General features: G+C 41.9%; 1 protein-coding gene across 5 annotated transcripts in view; it reads right to left on the reverse strand.

Moving 5' to 3' along the window:
- DYNC2H1 (dynein cytoplasmic 2 heavy chain 1) overlaps positions 1-26,495 on the reverse strand; it is a 343,887-nt gene that overhangs the window by 267,436 nt on the left and 49,956 nt on the right. For all 5 annotated transcript variants that reach the window (XM_078432668.2, XM_078432669.2, XM_078432667.2 and 2 more), the window contains exons 29-40: positions 25,844-25,956; positions 23,540-23,659; positions 19,096-19,246; positions 16,888-17,093; positions 15,639-15,821; positions 14,870-15,052; positions 12,863-13,086; positions 12,053-12,168; positions 8,919-9,118; positions 7,099-7,363; positions 5,335-5,542; positions 3,481-3,610 (exon numbers count right to left, since the gene is read on the reverse strand). In XM_078432668.2, the coding sequence (XP_078288794.2) occupies positions 3,481-3,610; positions 5,335-5,542; positions 7,099-7,363; positions 8,919-9,118; positions 12,053-12,168; positions 12,863-13,086; positions 14,870-15,052; positions 15,639-15,821; positions 16,888-17,093; positions 19,096-19,246; positions 23,540-23,659; positions 25,844-25,956 (2,099 nt within the window). The remainder of the gene's footprint in view (positions 1-3,480; positions 3,611-5,334; positions 5,543-7,098; positions 7,364-8,918; positions 9,119-12,052; positions 12,169-12,862; positions 13,087-14,869; positions 15,053-15,638; positions 15,822-16,887; positions 17,094-19,095; positions 19,247-23,539; positions 23,660-25,843; positions 25,957-26,495) is intronic.

Consider the following 26,495-nt stretch of genomic DNA (forward strand, 5'->3'; position numbering starts at 1 on the left):
CTCCAGGAACCCATTCATGTGCGTCTTCTCCTCACAAATCCCTATCCCTCCATCTCATCCTTACAGACAGGAAAGAGACACCTTGAGAAAACTCAAGTGAGATCTCCACTTCTCTGTCATTCTACAATCTTCTACAATGACTACTAAGTCAACTTCAGGTTAACAATCAGATACTTTCAAAAAGTACTTTCAATGCTACCTATTTCCTCTACTTTTTTATATGTTTACATTTTTCATAGAAACAATGACATACAAGAAAAAAAAACTGAAAAAATCGTATAGAATATCGGAAAGCCCTACATTGTCTTCTGTGCACGTCAAACTTCTATTCATGCTTCAAATTCAGAACTAAGTGTTATCAAGTTTTTGAACTCTTCTGGAGGATGGTAACACTCTTTTCATCCTGTTTATTTTTCTACATCTCATTTTTCTCCATTAGGCAAATCCCTCCCCAAGGAAACAGACTATCCGATTAATGTCCACCTCTTAAAGTCTTATCTAGTCCTATGCTTGATACATATACTAGATACTCATTAATTTTTTTGAATAAACAGATGTTTTTAATAACATTGTAAATAACTCATCACCCTTTTTCTACTGTAGTATTAACTTGACATTGTTTTTAGCATGAAATATATGCTGGTACTTATTGACAGTGAAATGTAACAGCAAGATGGTTTTACTAGAAACATGAGAGATTCCACTATTCAAGATTTTTAGGTAAGCAGCTCAAGATAGTGTAGGTCAGAGAATTAAAGTGTCTTAAGACTACCGTAACAAATTCTCAACAAGATACTAGCAAATCAAATCCAACAGATTAAATAAATTATTCACCATGGTCAAGTGCGATCTATTCCTGGGCTGCTGGGGTGGTTCAATATTTGCAAATCAATCAATGTGATATACCACAATAAAGGATTGATAAAAACCATATGATCCTGTCAATAGATGCAGAAAAAGCATTTGACAAAATATAGCATCTTTTTTTGATAAAACCCTCAACAACGCAGGGATAGATGGGACATATATCAACATCATAAAGGCCATATGTGAAAGACCCACAGCTTGTATCACCTTCAATGGGGAAAAAGTGAGAGCCATTGTCAGGAACAAGACAAGGATGTCCACTCCCAAGTTACAATCTACCATAGTACTGGAAGTCCTAGCCTCAGCAATTAGACAACAACAACAACAAGGCATCCAAATCGCCAAAGAAGTCAAACTTTCACTATTTGTAGATGACATGATACTCTACGTAGAAAACCCAAAAGACTCCACAAAAAAAAAAAATTGCTAGAATACATGAACTCAACAAAATTTCAGGATATAAAATCAACGTACAGAAACCAGTTGCATTTTTATACACTAATAATGAAGCAGCAAAAAAAATGAATCAATAAAATAACCAAGGAATTGATCCCATTTGCAACTGCACCAAAAACCATAAGATATCTAGGAACAAACCTATCCAAAGAGGTAGAAGATCTGTACTCTGAAAACTACAGAACACTTATGAGAGAAGTTGAAGAGGACACAAAAAAATGGGAAAACATTCCATGCTCATGGATAGGAAGTACAAATATTGTTAAATGTCTACACTATCCAAAGCAATCTACACATTCAATGCAATCCCTAACAAAATAACACCTGCATTCTTCACAGAACTAGAACAATCAATCCTAAAATCTGTATGGAACCAGAAAAGACCCCGAATACCCAAAGCGATCTTGAAAAAGAAAACCAAAGCAGGAGGTATCACAATCCCAGACTTCAAGCTATACTACAAAGCTGTAATCATCAAGAAAGTATAGTACTGGCACAAGAACAGACCCTCAGATCAATGGAACAGAATAGAGAACCCGAAATGGACCCACAACAGTATGTCCAACTAATCTTTGACAAAGCAGGAAAGAATATCCAACAGAATAAAGACAGTCTCTTCAGCAAGTGGTGCTGGGAAAACTGGATAGCGACATGCAGAAGAATGAACCTGGACCACTTTCTTACACCATACACAAAAAAAACCTCAAAATGGATGAAGGACCTAAATATGAGACAGGAATCCAGCAGGCAAAAACCTCTCTGACGTTGGCCTCAGCAAGTTCTTACTTAACATGACTCTGGAGGCAAGGGAAACAAAAGCAAACATGAACTATTGGGACGTCATCAAGATAAAAAGCTTCTATACAGTGAAGGAAACAGTCAGCAAAACTATAAAGCGGCCTACAGAATGGGAGAAGATATTTGCAAACGACGTATCTGATAAACAGTTAGTATCCAAAATCTATACAGAACTTATCAAACTCAACACCCAAAAAACAAATAATCCAGTGAAGAAATGGGCAAAAGACACAAATAGACACTTCTCCAAAGAAGACATCCAGATCACCAACTGACACATGAAAAAATGCTCAACATCACTCATCATACAGGAAATACAAATCAAAACCACAATGAGATACCACCTCACACCTGTCAGAACGGCTAACATTAACAACTCAGGCAACAATAGATGTTGGCGAACATGCAGAGAAAGAGGATCTCTCTTGAACTGCTGGTGGGAATGCAAACTGGTGCAGCCACTCTGGAAAGCAGTATGGAAGTTCCTCAAAAAATTAAAAATAAACTACCCTATGACCCAGCAATTGCACTACTGGGTATTTACACAAAGGATACAAAAATACAGATTCAATGGGGTACATGTACCCCAATGTTTATAGCAGCACTATCAACAGTAGCCAAATTATGGAAAGAGCCCATTTCTCCATGGACAGATGAATGGATAAAGAAGATGTGGTGTGTATACACACACACACACACACACACACACACACACACAGAGACACAATGGAGTATTACTCAGCCATCAAAACGAAGGAAATCTTGCCATTTGAAATGATGTGGATGGAGCTAGTGTATTCTACTAACAAAATAAGACAGAGAAAGACAAATATCATATGATTTCACTCATATGTGGAATTTAGGAAACAAAAAAGATGAATATGTGGGAAGTGGGGAGAGAAGAGGAGGAAACAAACCATAAGAGACTCTGTTTTTTTTATTTCTTTAAGGTATTTATTTATTTATTTATTTATTTATTTATTTATTTATTTGAGGGAGAGAGACCGTAAGAGACTCTTAACAAGAGAGAATAAATTGAGGGCTGATGGAGGGAGGTGGGTGAGGGATGGGGACTAAGGAGGGCGCTCGCTGTGATGAGCCCTGGGTGATGTAAGCGATGAATCATGAATTCTACTCCTGAAACCAATATCGCACTGTATGTTAACTGACTAGAAGTTAAATAAAAATTTGAAGGGAAAAAAAGATTACTATAGTAAAAAGTTAAAAGCCAAGACAAAGAGCAGGAGAGCAATGAGGACACCTAGCTGTCCCTGTACCCCACATCCTGGCTGAGCATCACTCTTCATCGTTATTCTTCTTGCCTAAATGGTTAATTATGAAATATTACGGCTAACTTACCTGCTTCAGAACCCACTGTAAAGCCTTTTCAAAGTAATCTCCAATCCAGCTCTCAAGATTATTCCTATAACTAGGAGGCTGATTCTTCAACCAAGATTTTATCAGAGAATTAACATCTGTCTCTTCATCGCTGAAATAGATTAACAAACGTGTAAGAAATTATTTAGGAAGACAATGTCAGTGTGCTTTCAAAATAAACTTCTGCTCCAATAAACATTATTCTACAGGTATTGTATCTGCTTATATATGAGACTTGATTTTAACTATTCCTATATGAATATGTGTGTGTATATTAGTGATATATGTACACACACACACATATGTATACGTATATACATATGTCATTTTCTGTAAAATAAAGCAAATAAATTTCATCAATATTATAAACACAAATTAAAGAGAAATTACATACACGCAGGTTAGCCAAAACCTGATCTAAATCCTTAGGAACAAAGAAACAGAGAATCCCAAGTCCCATCCCAGACTTAGTGGAACAATATCTCCACTCTAACAAAATTTCTGGGTGATTCAAACACACAATAGAGTTCAAGGACACCTGTACCTTAATGCAGATCTTTAAAAATATTTTTTCTTCTTCTCTATCCCAAAAAAGGCCAACTACCTAAATTCTCATGCCACTAATTAAAACTCAAAGATCTTCCCGAAGTAAAACAGGATTCTTTTAGCAAAGCACCTAATTATATGTCACATCCAATGAATTAAATTAAATTTGACACTAACATCTTATTCAAAACTATAGCTTAAATAACTATAAAAAACGATGGCAAACACAACTCCTAGATTAATAATTTTAGAATTGACAAGGGCTCAATATTTTGCCATTTCCTGCAATGTTGATGTTCTCATATGTGACTACTGTACATGATTTCTAAAATCAGCTTATTCTTCATATTTGTTCTTCAAGCCTCTTCCAAACATGCTGAGGAAGAAAGAAAACATTAAGTGAAGAGGTTTCTAGTTGTGAAACAAAAGGCTGCACCACAGGGCCTATTCATCCTAGGTTAGCCCTAAAATTCTATCAATCTAAGATCTATGATAAAAATATTGCTACTTAGTTTTAGATTATTAGCCTCTAGCTTATATCTAGTATGTTCACTTCTTTGCACTTAATTCTAACATTTAAACAAAGAAATAGTGGGGCAACTGGGGGGCTCACTCAGTTGGGCATCCAACTCTTGGTTTCAGGTCAGATCATGACTTCACAGTCATGAGCTCGAGCCCCAAGTCGGCCTCTACAGTGACAGGACAGAGCCTGCTGGGGATTCTCTCCCTGTCTTTTTCTCTCTGGCCCTCCCCTACATGTACTCTCTCTCAAAATAAATAAACTTTAAAAAAAAAGAGGGACAATACTTTTAAAAAATGGGAGGGAAGGCGCCTGGGTGGCTCAGTCGGTTGAGCGTGTGACTTGGTTTCAGCTCAGGTCATGATCTCGTAGTTTCATGAGTTCGAGCTCCACGTTGGTAGTTCAGAGCCTGCTGGGACTCTCTCTCTCCCTCTCTCTCTGCCCACCCCCCATTCATGCTGTCTCTGTCTCTTTAAGAAATAAACTTAAAAAAAAAAAGAGAAAACAAAACCAATTAAATACTTTTTCACTTAAGCAAAAAAAAATATTTAATAACTCTACTATGCCTGAACTGCTCAAACGATTTAACTGCAATAAAACAGAAACTCTCTGAATGAATTAAAACCCAGTAATAAAAGAAGCTAATCAAAAATGAGGAAAATGCATATTTATATACTATTCATACAACACTTACTTCACTTAGCTATGAAACCAAACTAATAACTGAAGAATATCCTAATATAATACTCGCAAATGCCCTTATGGTTTACCTAAGAAAGATCATGCCCATTCTAGATATTGTGGCTGGCGAGGCACAACTTAAATCATGAGTTTCAAACACAAAGTTAACATTTGGGCCGAACTGAATCCTTTCTCCACTGGGCATAGTGAGTAGTCGATTGTCATCCAGAACAGAATTCAGAGATTCTATCCATTCAGGGTCAATATCGCCGTCACATATTATCCATGAGCTGACATCTGTTTTCCAAACAAAAAAGAGGTAAAACACAAATACGTGTAGTGATGACAATTAAAAATAAGCAATAAAATAATTATCTTCTTCTTTAGAAGTAATGTCCAGGAAGTATGATTTTATATTACTGCGCCAGAACACCAGGAGCACAAGTTGAGCAAGCTAACATTTTCCACGTGAATCTGCACTACAAACGTCCTGGAGGCTGGACACCCACAGGAAGTCCTGGCTCAGGTGGCCAGAGACCTGGTTACGTACCGTGTGGTAACGTTCTACTCACCCACCAGCACACAGAACCGGAATCTCGCTAAACACAAGGTGGTGTGCAAGACTTGGGGATTAGCAGCCCCATGACTTTGGCACATATTGTCCACACCCTTGTCTTCCACCATGTTCTAAGAATGTATGAGTGCTTGCTACGTCACATCTCTTGTAGAAAATACAGGAAGTCCATTTTTAGCATCCTACCTGAGAAATACAAAACTCACCTGATTTCTTTGGTATATAAAAAGGTGACCTCAAAGGGGAGAAGCAGCGCTGTGTACAGAGGTCTTTTCAGAGACAAACCTTTTTTTTTATCCATCCTTCCTAAACTGAGAGCGGTTTCAACTTGAACTTGGACATTTGAAACCGTCAAAGAAGAAACTATCCCCAGTGAAAGTGTGACAAGTAAATACAGGCAATGTCTGGATTTGCCCCAGTGTGAGATTATTAACTACAGTGAAAATGAAAAACCTCACTGAAATCTCTTCTAGCGTCACAGAATTCTAAACGTTTCGCTCATGGGCTTAGAAAAACAACTGTTAATTACAATCTAACAAAAACTGGAGAGTCTTCTCAGACCCTGGCCAAAAATTCTTTTAAAGATCAAGCCAGACAGGGGCGCCTGGGTGGCTCAGTCGGTTGAGCGTCCGACTTCGGCTCAGGTCACGATCTCGCGGTCCGTGGGTTCGAGCCCCGCGTTGGGCTCTGGGCTGATGGCTCAGAGCCTGGAGCCTGCTTCCGATTCTGTGTCTCCCTCTCTCTCTGCCCCTCCCCCGTTCATGCTTTGTCTCTGTCTCAAAAATAAATAAACATTAAAAAAAAAAAAAAATTTAAAGATCAAGCCAGACATTTGAGACCACGAAGTCTACAGTTTTACGACTTAATTTTTCAAAATTATTCAAAGCACTGTATTGAAATTAATGAGTGAAAAGTGTTCACATACACACACACAACCAATTTTAACCCCAAATAAAAATTTGTCATCTTGCTTATTTATGAGGCACTAAGTAATGCATCAACCCAGCAAAGATTTTATATTTTTTTCAGTATATTAATGTAGTTGTGAATCACACGTCACCCAGACTACTCTGAGTTTCTATTCTAACGGAAGCTCCTATAGTGTGGAGATCAACATGACAGCACATGTTGGGTCCCTCTGAAATAAAATACCAAACAACATCGTTCACAAGGCAGTTTATGGTCACATGTAAGACTTGAGAGGGACAGCAGTAAAGACAATTCTATCATCCTCTAAAAATCATGAAGTAGAACAAGGAGTCACGGGACAGAGACCAACCTTGAGGTTCCCGAACGACTTGGCGAGCGCTGTTTGTCAAAACACCGTCCGACCATTCCCGTGTGTCCATGTCAATGTGGCCTAACAGCTGATGTCTAGGCATGGCTTTGGGGTTCATGGTGTACTGTTTCACCACTCTGCCAATTCTACAAAGTGCTGCCCTTAACATCCTCCAAAGGGTTGACTTTCCAGCACCACTTGGACCAACAATGACCACTCCCATCCTCTGGCGTAACTGCTCATACAATTCTAAAGCCTTCTTGATCTAGTAGAAAGGAGACATGTTTGAATATGACTAATAGAACGTAATCATGCGCAGTCCTGTTCTCACTCTCTAACAACTGTCTTATTCCAAACACATAAAATTAAGTCTTTGATTTCTTCAGTGTAACATACAGCCTTAAATAAGAGTACACCTAAATAAATCTGAACACATTTGCAGTGTCATCTTTAAATCCAGTATTTCTTTAAAAGAAACAAGTATGCTTCCCAAGTCATTGGACAATACAATATGTTCATTATTTTCTTCACTCATACATTGAAATATATTCATTATTTTATTCACTTGCTGATGCATTCATTTATGTCCTGTATCTCTCAAAAAAAAAAAAAAAAAAGGGGGAGATAAAACCTGAGGGAAAAATGTTCATTTTGAACACACACTTGCACTACATACAAAAGCTACTAAAAAGAATTTCTCCTAAGAAATCATCAAAGTAAAACATCAAAAGTAATGTAATCAATTATCAAAAAATATGCATGATGGTCTATTATATGCCAGGCTGGGGCACCTGGTGGGTGAGTCAGTTAAGCGTCCAACTTCAGCTCACGTCATAATCTCACAGTTTGTGGGTTCGAGTCCCACGTCGGGCTCTGTGCTGACAGTTCGGAGCCTGGAGCCTGCTTCAGATTCTGTGTGTCCCTCTCTCACTCTCTCTGCCCCTCCCCTGCTCATGCTCTGTCTCTCTCTCTCTCTCTCTCTCGCTCTCTCTCTCTCTCTCTCTCAAAACTGAATAAACATTAAAAAAAAAAAAAAATGTAGGGGTACCTGGGTGGCTCAGTCAGTTAAATGCCCAACTTCTGCTCAGGTCATGATCTCACAGTTCGTGAGTTCGAACCCCATACCAGGCTCTATGCTGACAGCTCGGAGCCTGGAGCCTGCTTTGGATTCTGTGTCTCCCTCTCTCTCTGCCCCTCCCCCACTCGCACTCAGTCTCTGTCTCTCAAAAATAAACAAACGTTATAATAATGACTTATTATGTGCCAGGCTCTGTAACAGGCACTAGGAGTAAAATACTGAGCAAAAAGAGACATGGATTCCACCTTCCATGAACACTATTATCTGGTGGGGAAAATCAGTATTAGTCAAACATACAATTAAGCATTAATAAGTACACATAAAGAAGTAATGAAAATACTCAGCAAGGAAACCTAATGTGGACTCAAAGATCAGGGAAGGCTTCCCCGAGTTAGCAAGATTAAAATGGACAGATAAGGGGCGCCTGGGTGGCTCAGTCAGTTGAGCGTCCGACTTCAGCTCAGGTCACAATCTCACGGTCTGTGAGTTCAAGCCCCGTGTGAGGCTCTGTGCTGACAGCCTGGAGCCTGGAGCCCCGAGTCTGCTTTGGATTCTGTGTCTCCCTCTCTCTCTGACCCTCCCCTGTTCATGCTCCATCTGTCTCTGTCTCAAAAATAAAGAAACATTAAAAAAATTTTTTAAAAACAATAAAATAAAATGGACAGATAAAAGATAAAGATTATTAATAAGGAAGTAGCCAGAAGAAAGGATCAACATATTATAAAATATTCTTGACAGGTACCTGATTTGGTATGATTTCATAATCGGCTTCCTCGAAGACATGCTGTAACGCAGACCTGAGCTCATCATATTCTACTTCTTTAAAGTCGATCCCAGGAAATACATCTTTAATCAGTGCATCAAACCGTGTGCAATCAGCAAATGTAAACTTTGACATTGTATTAAGCCTCAATGCTTGTACCACAATATGACTTTCATCAACTAGAGAAAAAGTTTCATTTTAAAATGGTTAGTTACTGGCTTCAGAAAGTTTCAGTGACTGTAAAACAGTCGTTGAGAACTGTGATACGCATTATTAGTTACAACATAGATGTGCAAGAACCTAGAAACAGTTAAAGCCACATGCTACCACAGGAACTGGCATGCCCACCTTACTTACTGTCTTGTCTGCTGAGAAATAAAGATCCCTAGGTACAGCTCGGGACTCTCTTCCGCAGAATTTAAGTCCCAGCATTGCCAGACTTTAATCAATAATAAAAATCACGATCACTTATATTTGTATAAAACTTTACCATTTGTATGTGATCCTTATAATAACTGCATCAAGTAAGGGGGTATTGCCATTTTTACTCTGATTTCATATATGAGAATAACGAATCTCTAAGGGATCAAGCAATATACCTGCGAAGGCACAGCAGTATTAGAGCTGGGATTCACACCCAGACCAATGCATTCCAGACTCAGGTGCCTCCAAATATACCAGAACAGCCCCCCCCACCCCAGAGATATTAAGTCCCGAGACTAACAACTAACAAACTGAGCAATAATTTTTAATCAGCCTTACTCAGAACTGTTCACAAATCCATCCCTTAAACAAATACAAATGCTAATATCATTGTTAGATTCTTATTTTTTCAAGGATAATAATTAGCTGCAGATTGATAACACATATCTATGAAGGCAAGAAACTATCTTTTAGTCCGATATTTCTCCAAAATTGCTTAATATTCCCATATTTAAGTGTAGGCAAAGAGGCATGGCCATACTGGAGTTTAAGCACTGAACTCGTTAATAAGCCATTTTGATTACTACAGGTATGGTTTCAACATTTCTTAACAATCAGCAGAGACAGACAACAGAAAAACAGTAATTTAAGCAACTCACCAAATGACTATCTTCCCTGGCAAATGCCAACCCAATAATAAAGCTAAAGCAACTTCCTTTTCTAATATGTAGACTTTGATCATTTTAAGTCCAAATAGATAATTTCACATGGTCCCTTTTTCTATGTTGTCTTATTTTTCAGTGTTTTAACTTAGTTTTACTGGCATCTGAAGAGCTGAAAATTTAGCCTTTCATGAAAGCACACATCCATGAGTGAGGGGGAATAATTTATTTTATGTAAATGGGAAAAAAAGGTGGTAAAGTATAATAAAATATCATGAGTTCAAACTGATGCAAATAGATGATTTAATAAATACATAAATAGGGAAGAGACAAATCTTACTTACAGAAGAGTTTCAAATAATATTCTCAAATACTCCTTGCACTAAAGGATCAAGTTTAGTCCTTGCCACCCCACTTAGAAGGTGAGCCACACTCAGTAACCAGCTTCTAAAGAGTACGGGAGGGATGGGGCGCCTGGGTGGCGCAGTCGGTTAAGCGTCCGACTTCAGCCAGGTCACGATCTCGCGGTCCGTGAGTTCGAGCCCCGCGTCAGGCTCTGGGCTGATGGCTCGGAGCCTGGAGCCTGTTTCCGATTCTGTGTCTCCCTCTCTCTCTGCCCCTCCCCCATTCATGCTCTGTCTCTCTCTGTCCCAAAAAAAAAAATTAAAAAAAAAAATAAAAAAAAAAAAAGAGTACGGGAGGGAAAGTGGGAAACAGTAACTGTACAGTTACTATCACACTGGAGAAACCTGGCAAATACCACCACAATACTCAATGAAGGTGAACATCACCAATGACGGCATGTGGTCATTGTGTACCCACTGATAGGATGTGATGTGATGTGACAGGCCCTTCACTCTCTGCTCTTCCTTCCAAATGTGGACAACCAGTTCTAATCATGAGAAAAACATCACAAAAAAACCCAGACTGAGGAAGACTCTACATGACATGTGACCAGTAGTCTTAAAGAATGCGAGGGTCATGGAAACAAAACACAAGGGGAAACAGTCACAGGGCCGAGGAGACTAAGGAGACATGATGACTAAATGCACCCTAGATCTGATCCTCAAACACAAAGAGGACATTAATGATTAAACGGGTGAAATCCACATCAAGTCTGGACGTTAGTTAATATTAATACACGAGTCTCAGTTTCCAAGTATAGACAAATGTACCACAGTAAATAAGACGAAACAATGGGATGCTACCTTTGCAACTTCACTGTAAAATTATTTTAAGGCTAAAAGGGTTTTTTTTTTTTTGGTAATCTTAAGATTTTTTAAAGGGCAATTTTGTTTGGTATACTGTCTCTTTGAAAGAGAAAATCATCCCAGAGCCCCTGGTTGGCTCAGTTGGTTGAGCATCCAACTCTTGGTTTCAGCTCAAGTTATGATCTCACATTTTGTGAGTTCGAGCCCCGTGTCGGGCTCTGTGCTGACAGCATGGAGCCTGCTTAGGATTCTCTCTCTCTCCCTCTCTCTCTGCCTCTTCCCTGCTCACACACACTCTCACTCTCAAATAATAAACTCGAAAAAAGAAAAAAAAGAAAAAAAGAAAATCCTTATGTGTTTCTATGGTTTCTGTTCTCATTTTCAGACCAGTGAAATTCTCAGGCTCTGCTCCAGACCTACAGAATCAGGAAGCTGGGAGTAAGGGTCCAACACCAGTGTTTTAACAAGCTTCTAGGTGATTCTACCACACATCAAAGGCAGAGAAGTGGACTAGATGATTCTTCTATATATCACAACTATTTAGTATCTAATGCACATTTAAAAGTTAAGGACACTGGGTAAGAACTAGAGAAAACGTGAATGAAGTATGGACTTTGCTGAAAAAATAACCTATCAATATCGGTCCACTAGTTGCAATAAATGTAGCACACTAACGTAAGATGTTAACAACAGGAGAAACGGGGCCAGGTTTTCAAAACCATCTTTACCGTATTTATAGCTTTTCCATAAATCTAAAACTATTCCAAATTAAAGTTTATTTTAAAAACTAAGATCGCATCTGAATCGCAGACCTTACCTTTGTGTTTCCCGCCGGCTCTCTGCAGCTGTCTAAGAAGGCCTCCGCTTCCTCGAAGAACCGTCTTCAAGGCTCTCAGACCCCAGTCGTAATGCTGCTGAGGCGTCAAAAGTTCCCTTAAAGAGATATGGAAATCACAAAGCACTGACAGCCAGAAATTACTTTTTCATTGTATTTGAAGAGGTAACCACTGACACATAGAAATGGGTACTGATACTCCATTAATCTATATAAAGGAACCATCACAGAAAACGATCACTCCAGAAAAGTGTTGAAGACGGATGACTCCCAAGGATCAGGACAACCATGTCATGACCTGGCCAATCACCTTCATGAAGACACTAAATGACAAGTGCCTATCACCTTTACTCCTAAACTCTGTACTCCAGCCCTGTGGCCCTCGGTTTCTGGCACTCCAGTTCTCTCGTAAGTAACGTGAACAGAATGTTAGGATGCCCAGAGAAGCCAGAAGCCCACCGCTATTACTAGAAATACGACACGAGAAAAACTGGAGGACTCCCTCCAAAGGACAGGTTTTAAGGAGTCTGCTGATTTGTTCAATTAGCATCATTTAGCTGGAGCGCCCCAGTGAAGATATTTTTGCAGAAAGGAAGTCAGATCAAATTGATAGCATTGAAGGAACAAGTAGTTTTCAGTGAGATGTGTCCTTATTCAAACTAAAATCTTCCCTATTGACACCTTAAGTGCAATACAATCGCCAATATGAAAATCACTGACAAACGTGAAAAATGGTCATAATCAATCATCGGAACCAAAAATTATAAAAATATTTAACACAGGAAAACTCACCTAGATAGATTGAAGATAGCTACCAGTTTTCTGCCCAGGACTTTGGCCTCTTTGAAGCCCTCCGAATAGAGAATGACCTCAGCGATAAGCTCGTTGTCTGGGCGGGACATGGCAACCGGCCTGAAAAGCTGTTTAAGATTATCAGGCAGCTTCTGTCTTCCTCCGTAACCTTTTCCAGCAGGATTCATGGTGATAAAAATCCCAGAATTTGAATTGATTTCCACCTGAAATATTAATTTACAATATGGGCACCAAGTATCTGTAACTATAAATATAAAATACACTGCCAACAGAATTTTATTGTGCATACTTCGACACACAGATCTTAGAACTCGGCAAAAGGTAAACGCTAACGAGCTAAGGATCTCCCTGCTCGACATACAATAACCGCCTTAGGAACAACGGCATTTGCGGAGGCCCTTTATAATCAGTTCTGTGAGGCCGGAATTTCGGAGGTGGTGACTCGCTTGCCCATCTGCTCCTGTCTGTGTTTACCACGAGCCTCCTTGTATCGGGAGACAACATAACTCTGACCTAAAGTAAGTAACAGTTTCTGTCCTCCTGCAGCTCACAGTCTACGAGCAATCACGGTATGATCGAGGCTGTGGCCAGGCAGGGCAGGGCAGGGCAGCGTATCATGAGAGCACCTAGCAGGAGCGTTTTCCACAGCACACTTAAAGCGAAATCAGAGTGTAGACAGTGAATGGGCAATTAGGTAGAAACACCTGGAGTAAGAAAATCTGGCCATAAAGGAGACAAAAGAGCAAGAGCAATGAATGGACAGGTAAGTGAGGGGAAGGTCTGCTTGTGTGTTCATTACATCAAATATTATAGTATTATTACACGACATACATTATTAAAGAGGACAAGATGCAGTGGTGTTAAAGGCCAGTGACGAGCGGGCAGAGGAGGGAGGGCTAAGTCCTCAATACAGAGGACACAGGGACACGGCCCCGGCAAGTGGGCAGGTTAGTGTGGACCGGGAACAAGGACAACCCTTTCTTTGTAAGAGCAGGAGAGGAGAAAACGCACTCAGCATGGAAGAAAGTCAACTGTGATGGCACAAAGGTAGAAACGTAATAGCTTCTCGTTTCCTCATGGAGAGTTGAAGCAACACGTGAGTAAGCTGTTACTAAATGAGAACCGCTCTTCCTTCCTTGCCCTGCCCTGAGAGACCTGTGCTGCGAAGACACTATGTGGCTCAGCGGGTAACTTCACAGCTAACTTCCAGTGTTGTCAGCGCTACACTTCCATACACAGATGCTCACGCTCTCCTGACTTGAGTGTGGATCTCCTCTGGGGAAAAGTGAGGAACAGAAAAACAGCTAAGTGCTTACTGTTCTAAGATGCATACAGAGTAGTAATTAAAGGGGCACCTGGGTGGCTCAGTCGGTTAAGCGTCCGACTTCGGCTCAAGTCACGATCTCATGGTTCATGGGTTTGAGCCTGCATCGGGCTCTGTGCTGACAGCTCAGAACCTGGAACCTGCTTCAGATTCTGTGTCTCCCTCTCTCACTCTCTGCCCCTCTCCCACTCATGGTCTCTATCAAAAATAAATGAACATTTTAAAAAATCTTAAAAAAAAAAAGACTAGTGATTAAAAACATGCGCTTCCAAATTAGACCCAAGTTCAATTCGCAGCCCCACTGCTTACTCCCGACTCACCAAGCTCTGCTTCCCCAACCATAAAGAAGAAAAGCACAACAGTACCCATGTGGAAGAGTTACCAGCATGAAGTGAGAGCATACACAGGAGCACGAGGGTGCCAGCCCAGGGTAAGTGCCCAGTAAACGCTAGCAGCATTCCCACAAACACGCAGCACTCAAAGTCTGAGGTGCGACCAAAATAGGGTGAGAAACCTCGGATGATTCATGGGCAAAAAGGTTTAACAAACAAGTCAGAAGCAGGGATGCCAGGAGAGATAAAGACAGAGCGTTTGCCTGAGTGTGAGTAATGTGCAGTCTCACAGAATACTTCAACTCTTTCAGTTCCCAACACGTGCTATACCTCCTTGCCAAGCAGCTCGCACACGGTTCTGTGGTTCTTCAGGGCATCCTGGATGGTCTGGATTTGCATGGACACTGCCGACAGCACAGACTCCTCCAGTCTATTGAACTCATCAAAACAACCCCAGGCCCCACACTTCACCAAACCAACAAAAATCCGTCCCATTGACTTCACATCGATGCCCTAAAAAATTACAACAAAAATTACATCCGTTAAAAACTAACGAAGATCTCTAAAAATAACTGAATACTTGGTCACTTAGTGAGCAGGTCATCATTTCACTAATCTCTCTCTCTTCTTCGCACAGGTTCAATAGCTACACTTTCCGAGGGGGTCTCAAAGAATAAACAAAGGAACTCATGTACAAGTGTTCTGCGAAGGACACAGAACTAAATAGATACAGGATTCTTAGCTATTATGTTAAAATAGAAATCCTACACAAAATGTTCTAAAAACAGTAATTTCAAAATTAGTTTACTTTTTTCTCTTTTCTGTTCACTCTTTTCCTTCCTATAATAAGCATTTCTGCACCCTCAAATCTTCATTCTGTATTTAAAATTATTTGCAATAGTTCTCTCTAGAAAAGTTCGGACTGTACATTATCTGCAGCCTTTCTCCATGTTGCTTTTCAAACAAAACAAATTCTGTTTTCAAGCTACCCAAAAGCAAAGTGATCTCAAGATAGAGTATTTCATATGTAAGGACGTGAAAACTAACCCAGACTCATAACTAACACACTACTATCTAGTTTGCGAATGATTTCCTCTACCTCATCACAATTAAAAACTAAGACTTGTCTCCCGAGAAGTCCGCCCAGGGCCTTCACCGACTCGGTCTTCCCCGTGCCCGCCGGCCCGTACGGGTTCCCGCCCAGGCCCATCTTCATGGCCTGCGTCAGCGTCAGGTAGCACTTGTCCGTCAGCGGCGTGTAGACCAGCTTGGGAGCATTGCCCTACACGAGGGAGAGGGAAAGGGTGAATGCTCACGCTGTACTCAACGTCCCACACGTGTCCTTGTGGCACTAGCTAAAAAGCTGTTAACAGAGAAAAATACCCGAAATACTTTTTTAAGGAAAGAAACTTTTTAAAAGCGCACAGCGGTAAAAACTAAACTTAATTAATCTCAGGCATGTGGTTTATGCCTTCCTCAATTAACATACAGTTAGGTTTTCCAAACATTCTCTCCGGTTCTTGATAATGGTACAGACATACTGCTAAGGCGAAAAAATCCAAAACTATATGATAACAATAATTATCCTATTTTGTATTTTAAAATTCGTGTAAATTATTTCCCTGAATCTTATTATCTTTTTAAGTCAGAACAACTTTGGAACTCCAACATTATTATTTTGAAAAATGCCTCGTGAAATTACTAATTTTATCCCATCAAAGAGGTCTCAAAATTTCTCCTAAGTCTTCGGGAAAATAGAACCAATCCCAGTTGCTGTTTATAGGGCTTTTCTTCAACGGCGGAAGACACAGACATGGTCTCCAAATACATTCCCTTCTTGAAGGAGCCAGCTGGCAACTCTCCTGACGTGCACTTATTAACCCAACTGTCAGATATATTCCGAAGACTGACTCGTGATGGGAAATGCAGAGAGGATGCAGCGGGGTGTTTTGAGAACAGATTCCATGAGCTAGGTTGTCTGTCTGTTTGGAAATTCTCCTATGGCACAGACTGAAAACACTCGGCAAGTGAGACGGTGCTAACCACGGCCTCGCGTGGGGCCCGGCCAGGCTCCTTCCGTGGGATCGGTCTTCCACCCTTCCCAGATTGAAGGGAGAGCCCGGCTTCTGTCGCAATGCAGTACAACCCCGCCACTATTTTAGATTTTCTGCCAATATTTCTCCAACATAACGTCTTCTTAGTTATGATGAAACAGAAAAAAACAGTCACAGACAAATATATTCTTCAAAATTAGGACTAAAATAAAATTCTTTCATACAACAGCAAATTTCCGTTAAAATAAATAATTTTTAATTGAAAAAATGAAACACTTTTGCCACGAGTCATACCTGGTACTCATAAGTGTACTGAAGTTCACAATCCACCATTTGAATATAACAAGTATGATCATTTTTCATATAAAATCTGACTTGTTTTTTCCAGGCCCAGTCTTCAGTTGTATGAACCTGAACTTGGTTTAAATGCTTTACCACATCAATGTTATGAATGATATCAAGAATCAGTGCTTTAAGTTTAAGCTCCAGAATGCCAGACTCTGTATGCAAAGTAAAATGTTTGGAGAAAATGTTAGCCTGAGATTTCTGTACTCAGTACGTACATACACAGAGCTTCAAAATGAATCTAAATGTTAATTTCATGATACAAATGAATGACACAATAATGTAACAAATTAAACCGATGTCAAATCCACCAGTCAGAAATAAGAATTCTCCTGCGAAGAATAGGACATCAAATTCAGTGAGAGTGGGCTGCGGTCCCTTACACCAGAAGCAAGCACACCCCATCCGGCTTTTCCCTGTGAACACAAGTATAAGACACGCACAATGGGCACTCAGCTGCTACTTCGGAGTCTGAAAAGCAAAGAGTATCAGGCCAACTGGGGAAGATCAGAATTAGACGTGTCACCAAACCAGTGGCGGATTTACCCTTTTCTTTTGATCTCTCTGGGCTCCCCAGGCCTGGGCCAATGCAGCCAGAAACCCGGACTGGTGCAGTCAGGCAGACTCCCGGGGAGGGCCCGGGGCTCAGGCGTGAGGAACAGACAAGGAATCTGTTGGGGGCTATAGCACTAGCCCCGGAGACCGAGGGGCTAAAACCCTGAGGGAAGGGAACCTTCCTCTGAAATCACAGAACCTGGGATCCCTGGAGACTAGGACAAACCCCACGTGCTCTCCTCCTCTCTCTTCTGCCACCAACTGCCCCAGGACACAGACACAGTCACAGAAAGTGAGCAGGTCGGGGCACAGGAAACCCCAGCTTTCTGGCCAGGAGAAGAGAAAAGGAGCCCAAGAAAACCACCAAGTGCTATGAAGAGCATGGAGATGGAGGAATGGGAAAATGACCCTGGAAACTTGTTTAGGATTGCTGGGCTCACCCCCAAGCAACGCAGATGGCACCCTAACCATCAAAGCAGGCACTCTGAGAACTGGCCGCTAGATGGCGCACACGTGAAGCCCATCTCAACAGTGCTGCAAAGGCTTCATTTTTGAAGTACAGTTGATTTATGGTGTTGTGACCGATTCAGGAGCACAGCATAGTGATCTGACATCTTACACATGACTCAGAGACTCTGGAAAGAGAACTGGCATCAGAACCACAAACCTCAGAAGGCTGGCTGGCACGTGGGGCCCGAACCCAACATCTACTGCTAACAGAAAATATCAACACTGTCTCAAGGACTGACAAGACCCAGACGCTCATAACACAATGTTGAAAACGTCCAGGGTATCATCCCACATCATTCAACATGCAAAGAATAGGGGCGCCTGGGGTGCTCACTCGGTTGTCTCCAACTTTGGTTCAGGTCATGATCTCATGGTTCATGGGCTGGAGCCCCGCGTTGGGCTCTGTGCTGACAGCTCAGAGCCTGGAGCCTGCTTTGGAATCTGTGTCTCCCTCTCTTTCTGTCCCTTCCCTACTCAATCTCTGTCTCTGTCTCAAAAATAAACATAAAAAAAGTTAAAAAAAAAAAAAACAAACAACATGCAAAGAACCAAAACAATCCTAATTCACTTACGACAGCAGAGACGAAATTAAAACATTCTCCAATGAAGGAAAATCTGTAGGAAAGAAATCACAGCCCGCAATCCTGCTCTAAAAGAAATGCTGAAGGATGTCCTTCAAAGAGAAGGAAAACAGTACCCGAAGGAAGCTTGGAGCATCAGGACGGAGGCAGAGCGACAGAAGTGGTGAGCACCCAGTTAAGTACAACAGACTGTGCTTCCCGGTCCTTAAAGATACACTCCATGTTTACAGGCAACAATGTAACTTCGAGGTTTCAGAGTATGCAGATGTAATAAATGAAACAATTACCACACAACTAGAAGAGGAGGAGGAAATTAGTACGGGGTAAGGTTTCTACACTCGTTTTAATGAATCACCAATTCTAAGTACAATATTAAAGCATGTACATTGTAATTCCTAAACTAACCTCTGAAACAGATGGCTGAGAGTCAGAAACACGACAGATAAGATAAAGTAACAAAAAAAGTTCCAGTAACCCAAAAGGAGGCAAAAAAATGGAACATTGTTCATACCAGTGCCCCCTGGATCCTCCGAACTCGTATCGATGCTAGTATAGTGCTCTAACTTAGTCACCAGCTGGGTTTCGATCTGATGAAGACTATGGTCTTGGATAGCATTTTCCACATCTTCAGTGAACTTAATCTGCTCTGCCAAACACAGTATCTAGTGGATCAAGAGAAAAAATATTTTACAAGGTAAATTTACCTAGAAATATTTCATAAATGTAAGGGAAGACACTTTTCTGGATTTGCACTCGCGTGCAAGGTCTATGGGCATGTGTCACTGGCATCTCAAACCGCACGGGACCGCACGGCCACAGGGAAGCACCGTGTGCTGCCACCAAGCCCACCACCGACCCGCCTCCCACGACCCTCCCACACAGCTGGGTTCCGTCCTAAGACCCACCAAGCTCATGCAACCCAAGACATCTGCCCTTTCTTCTCTGCACTCTCCCCTTTATAAATGGCTTCTTTTCAAGGATGCAAGGATACCAGCGTATGATGCGTTCCATCTAGTAAAATGGTAATATTCTAGCGTTCCAAAATAATCTCAGTATACTACTGAAGTCTCGAATTTCCAAATTCTAACTTTTTAAATTAATTTATTAATTAATTTATTCATTTTGAGAGAGAGAAAGAAAGCAAGAGAGAATCCCAAGCAGGCTCTACACTGTCAGCACAGAGCCTGACGCAGGGCTTGAACTCACGAACTATGAGATTATGACCCGAGCCTAAATCGAGAGTTGGACGTTTGACCGACTGAGCCACCCAGGAGTCCCTCAAAATTTTATCTTAAATTAAGTTGTTGTAATCTTTCATTCTAACACCCATAAATAGAAACTAGGTATGGATTAAGACAGAACCTTTATATCTACATAAAACATGAAATGGTAACGCTAGTTGAAAGGCTTTCTGGAACGGTAGCAATCTAACACGGCTACTGATAAAGCAATTATACATTTAAACGCTAACCTTTGAAAACTTAGAGTCAAATTCTTTGATACAGTTTTTTTTTTTAATTTTTTTTTTAACATTTATTTTTGAGACAGAGAGAGACAGAGCATGAACGGGGGAGGGGCAGAGAGAGAGGGAGACACAGAATCGGAAGCAGGCTCCAGGCTCTGAGCCATCGGCCCAGAGCCCGACGCGGGGCTCGAACTCACGGAGTGTGAGATCGTGACCTGAGCTGAAGTCGGACGCTTAACCGACTGAGCCACCCAGGCACCCCAGTTTTTTGTTTTTTTTTTTTTTAATGTTTATTTTTGAGAGAGACAGAGTGCGAACAGGGGAGGGGAAGAGAAAGAGCGACACATGGAATCCAAAGCAGACTCCAGGCTCTGAGCTGCTCTGAGCTGTCAGCACAGAGCCCGGCACAGGGCCGAACCCACAAACCACAAGATCATGACCTGAGCTGAAGTCGGACGCCCAGCTGACTGAGCCACCCAGGCGCCCCTTGATACAGTTCCCAAATGAACACAGAAACTAAAGACATGAAACATCATCACATAAAAACACTACACCTGCTGACCAACTACTATGGAAGAGTGTTTTTCTGGCACATACTTTTCAGTACCCAGATGAATATCATATGTCATCAAATTTAGTCACCTCAGTATACATTTTATGACTTAATACAGCAGGCTAAGCTGTGTGTTACTGGTATTCACATATCATCAAACACTGTATAAATATCATTGTATATGCAGCATTAAATATCATTCTTTAAAGGAAGAGTAATTCTGTCTGGGGCAAAATCAACCCCCCCCCCCCCCCAGATTTGTAGGACAAACTCATTAGCGTCTTTCATCAGGTGTAAGGAGAAACATTTAAGAAGATCCAAATCTACTTCTGGAGAAAAGACTTTGCTTTGAATTTCCGTATGAAAATGTTCACTTGCCACCCCCAAACTAGTACTCATACACAGGACCCTCCTTTCAGACACCATCACTGAATTTCTGTATTATAAACGCACGTCAATAATCTCAACTTTTAGCAGCCTGCTATGCAATTTCCATAGGACGCTACAAAAAGGGAGTCAAGATACAGTCCAGGCTAATCCTGTAGTCATGCTACCATCAGCATATGTGCACAGGCACTCACGCTATTAATTGCCCAAAATGTAACCATCACTGACAGTATTTTGCCAACATTGTACAATTTAACCTTCAAAACAAGTTGGCAATGTTCCTATCATTATACCCTCTTAACGCGTGCCTAGAAGAATCAGAGTATGCTGACAAAAGCAGTTTTTGAACCAAGGTCTGTGAGATTCTTTCCACTCTGCATGCTGTCTCCTTCCCAGAGCAGAAAGTTCCTTGTCTACATTACCTGAGGTCCTTACAAAAATGCCTTTACAGAAGTGAATGAAGAGTATGTAACATGGGAATGCAAAATGGTGCAGCCACTCTGGAAAACAGTGTGGAGGTTCCTCAAAAAACTAAAAATAGAACTACCCTGTGACCCAGCGATTGCGCTACTAGGCATTTATCTACAGGATACAGGTGTGCTCTTTCGAAGGGACACGTGCACCCCCATGTTTACAGCAGCACTATCGACAATAGCCAAAGTATGGAAAGAGCCCAAATGTCCATCGATGGATGAATGGATAAAAATGTGGTATATACACAATGGAGTATTACTCGGCAACCAAAAAAAATGAAATCTTGCCATTTGCAACTACATGGATGGAACTGGAGGGTATCACGCTAAGCAAAATCAGTCAGTCAGAGAAAGACAAATATCATAGGACTTCACTCATATGAGGACTTTGAGAGACAAAACAGATGAACATAAGGGAAGGGAAGCAAAAATAATATAAAAACAGGGAGGGGGACAAAACATGAAAGACTCTTAAATATGGAGAACAAACAGAGGTTACTGGAGGGATTATGGGGGCGGGGGGGGGGGGGGATGGGCTAAATAAGTAAGAGGCATTAAGGAATCTACCCCTGAAATCATTGTTGCACTATATGCTAACTAACTTGGATGTAAATTAAAACAATAAATTAAATTTAAAAAAGAAGAGCTCAAAGAGAATAAATAAAAGAGTACCTAACAGCCTGCATCAGGTACATGAACCCAGGTGCACCATTCAATCGCCTACATAAATGCTCTTGAGACAAATTTTTTTAAGCATTAACTGCTAAGACACTAGAATACTTGGTTTGTGTTGAAAATGAACGATTCCTACTGGCACTTGTCCATGTTTGCACGGAGACAATGAACTATTCACAGTGTCCACCGTCCATACTGTCACCTGGCCGCTCGAGAGCCCTGAGGTCAGCTGCGGGCTCTGATTGTACAGCCCGGTTTCCTCTGCCCGTCTCTCCCGTGCATCTCCTCACACGAGGGTCATTCTCCCAGTCCATCGCTATGCAATCCTTACTTCTGTGGAGTCGTTCACCTTTTGCCTTTTAGCCTAAGTTCACTTAAATCCTACCTGGAAGTCGACAGGAACAGGGAGCATTTTCAGTAGTAACACAGCAGCTTACCTTTGACTTTGCAACGGCATTATTATTCGTTGCTGATTACTCTTAATTTTCTCTAAGAGCTTAACGAGAATTTTTAAAACATATTTTAGTTTGACTCAAAAGGCTAGAAAGCACCAAAGAATGAAAGATAAAATGGCTAAGAATCTACAATGTTCCAAGATTCCTATCTAAGGTCTCACGCTTTAAAAGAACCAACATGAAACTTGTGCCAAAGCTACCACATGCTTCAGCGTGGAAAGAAACCAACGCTGAGCAGGGTAGATTTTCCTGTGAGAGATCAGAGAACACCTCAAGGCCCGCCCTTCACAGGCCCCAAGAACTAAGTCCCGGGTGCCCTTCACTTGGAGGCTGAGCCCCAGCCAGCCAGGAAGCAAGCCCTGAACGACGCAGGGCACTGAGCGCGGGTCTTAGCACTACGCTCGGGTGAGACCTGGAACACGTTTCACACGATGCAGATCCACGGCTGGTGTTTCAGGTGGGCGTTCCTGTGACCAGCGAGCGTGTGCACCCTGGCTCCCAGCTGCCGGCCGGCACTCTGGCTCAGGCCCCAGGCCGGATCTCTGACCTGCACCGACACCCCGCCAACCTCCTGCCAGCCCCATCTCCGGGATGATCCCGCGGGAGCAGCAGGGACAGTGTTGCGGGTTCCGGGCCTCTCCATCAACGACGGGCTAGTCTTCGGGGAACCAGAGCACTCCCACGTGACTGACCCCCCTCCCGCTTCATGCCCCACCGGCCCGTGCTGCTGGGCTCTCGGCATGCCTTCGGTGTGAAGGCATCTGAGTGACAGCAAGCTGACGGGGCTGGAAGAGAACGTGGCCGCCAAGCAGCTCGCCCGGCACACCTCACAGCTGACGGAGCGAACACGCAGAAGCGAGGCAGCTGGTCGGTGCGAACCGCCGGATGAAGAGCCGCCTGCCGTGTGACGCCCTGGCCTCCCTCCGCCCCAGACAGAGGCCGCTTACCTGTGAGGGGAACAAGGACGGGTCCACGGCACCTGGAGGACTGCGTGCAGCAGTGACACATTCCGCCAACAACTGTTTCAATGTCTGCTTCATTTCCAAGGCTAAACCATTTAACCAGGTCTGGAAACAGAATTACCAATGACAAACGCAGTCGTAAAACAAACACCTACCCTGTTGAGTGACCCTGTTCATTTATTTCAGGAAGCAGGATTACCACTTCTTACTGCCCCTCATACTCCCAAAATCGTCTTACAGGACACACTTATTTTATTAATGAAAGATTTAAATAATTGGAAGAAATCAATTTTTTCACTTCTGGGGATCATGGTTAAGCGTGAAAACCCATACAAGTGCAGTCAGCCACCATCACCAACTCTACAAATGACGGTACTACGAGCAACGTAACCCCATGGTTTCATCATTCTAAGAAATCAAGCTAGATAGGCCAGTAAATCAGGGCCACAGTGACTGGCTAAGTGTCGGGGCTCAGGCTCTCCTGGTGAGCCCATGTTCAGAAGGCTGTGATGTAAACAGGAAATGCATCATTAGGGTGATGTCTATTACTCAGGGAGCTACGCTGCTCCTTTACACAAAACTAATTTTGTTTCCGAGTCAAAATAACACATTTTTTTCACTTGATTGTAGGTAAAATAATAAAAGGTAATGGAAGGTAACATAAAAAGACTGATAAAAATAGCAGTGAATGTTTACTGATCACTTTAAGAAACTATATGTGCAATAAAAGGAGTACAAAATCTACAATGCTAAATAGCTCTAAGTTCTAGACTTAAAGTTCTAGACTTTTTTATCTTTCGAGTACTCTCCAGGGTACCAATAGCTCTGCTCATCACAGTCAGGGCTTCCAGACCCCACCATTCCTCTGCTGGCAAACCTGCTCTGGCCAGCGGCTCCCGCTGAAGCTCTTCCTCTCTCCATGCATCTGGTCCCAACAGAACAACAACAGGGGCGCCTGGGTGGCTCAGTCACTCAAGCATCCAACTCTTAATTTTAACTCAGGTCTTGATCTCGCAGCACATGGGCTCGATCCCCATGTCAGGCTTTGTGCTGATGGCACAGAGCCCACTTGGGGTTCTCTTTCCCTTTTTCTCTGTCCCTTCCCTGCTTGTGCTCTTTCTGTCATTCTCTTGAAATAAACACGAAGGAAGGAAGGAAGGAAGGAAGGGAGGGAGGGAGGGAGGGAGGGAGGGAGGAAGGAAGGGCGGGCAAACAACAGAAACACACCTCTTTACCAAGCACAAACATGGGAGCTACCTAGCAAGCATGTGCTTTCAATCACCTCATTTGTGTAATCGACATCCGATAAAATGCTGAGCCTTAACCAGGAACGGGCATGTCGCTGAACTATACGGCTAAGTGTGGGATAAGCCACGGGCCCCAACTGCAAGTTTGAAGATAATTGTGGAATGTAAGATTACAGTTCAGTATGATGCAATCCACCACTGTCTGGCATTCGCTGCACACCAGTCAGATGTCCCAGTTTGCGTCCAGTGCTCCAGGACCAAGTAATCAACAGTCGTTCCATAAATGCATTAGTTTCAGGCTTACCTAAATCATCTTATAAAACAATCATCTCATACAACACATTTTGGGAGTGTGAGAGTCAAGAAGAAATTTTAATTCCACCTCTTGAAAAAACTCATCTTATACAAGTACCTGTTGAATACTAATGTTCCAAACACTATATGGTATAAAGCCGTATTTTTAAAAAATTTTTTTTAATGTTTATTTATTTTTGAGACAGAGAGAGACACAGCATGAGCAGGGAAGGGGCTGAGAGAGAGGGAGACACAGAATGTGAAGCAGGCTCCAGGCTCTGAGCTGTCAGGACAAAGCCCAACGCGGGGCTCGAACTCACGAACTGTGAGATCGTGACCTGAGCCAAAGTCGGACACTTAACCGACTGAGCCACCCAGGCGCCCCAAAGCCGTATTTTTAATAAACAGGCTTTGCAACATATAGTAAGATGAGTATCTGATAGACAGGAAAGTTGTGATTCTAAGTCACACAGCTAGTAAATTGAGGAGCTCACATTAATAGACAGTCTTGTCAGCACACAGCCCGGCATGAGGTTCGATCTCATGAACCTTGAGATCATGGCCTGAGCCAAGTCAAGAGTCGGGCACTTAACCAACTGAGCCACTCAGGTGCCCTGTTATTTTTTAAGACACAAGAGGAGTTTCCTAAATGGCCAAAGTTTACCCTACAAATTGACTAATTTATTTTTGATACAAAGTTCATACAGTTAATTCTTTTTATTTTCATAGTTGGAAAAGAATTACTTACCTCTACATTATTTGAAATTAAAACTTTATTTTTAAAAGGTACAACTTCTCCCTCTAAAGATTTCATTGCAGTTATATGTTTTGATTCTTCATCAAAGCACACGCTGTTAATACCTATAATATAAAAGAACACTTGAAATGCACAAAGATTAAAGATATCATTATTAAACCAGACACATCATTACCACAGAATGCGTAATATACACCTCATAATATGCATTACATATGACAATTATATTAATTCCCCTATACAACAGAAGGGCTTCTCCTAACCAAAAATTGACAACAACCCAAATGCCCCCAAATGCCCGCCAGCCAGTGAACGAACAGCTGACACACTCCAACATTGGAAAACTACTCCACGATGAAAAGGAACAAAACGTACCTGCAGGGACCTCCCAACCATTCTAATGAGCACAACAGGCCAGACACAAACAGGTGCGTAAGAACACACACTGACTGGGCGCATGTGGGCTTAGTCGGTTAAGCATCTGACTCTTGGTTTCAGCCGAGGCCATGATCTCAGTTTGTGAGTTCGAGCCCCACACAGGGCCCCACGCTGACAGTGCAGAACCTGCTTGGGATTCTCTCTCCCTCTCTGTCTGCCCCTCCCCGACTCGCATGTGTGCTCTCTCAAAATAAATAAATGAACA

This window comes from Panthera onca, chromosome D1, assembly GCF_046562875.1.
Source record: "Panthera onca isolate mPanOnc1 chromosome D1, mPanOnc1 haplotype 2, whole genome shotgun sequence".
Taxonomy (NCBI): domain Eukaryota; kingdom Metazoa; phylum Chordata; class Mammalia; order Carnivora; family Felidae; genus Panthera; species Panthera onca.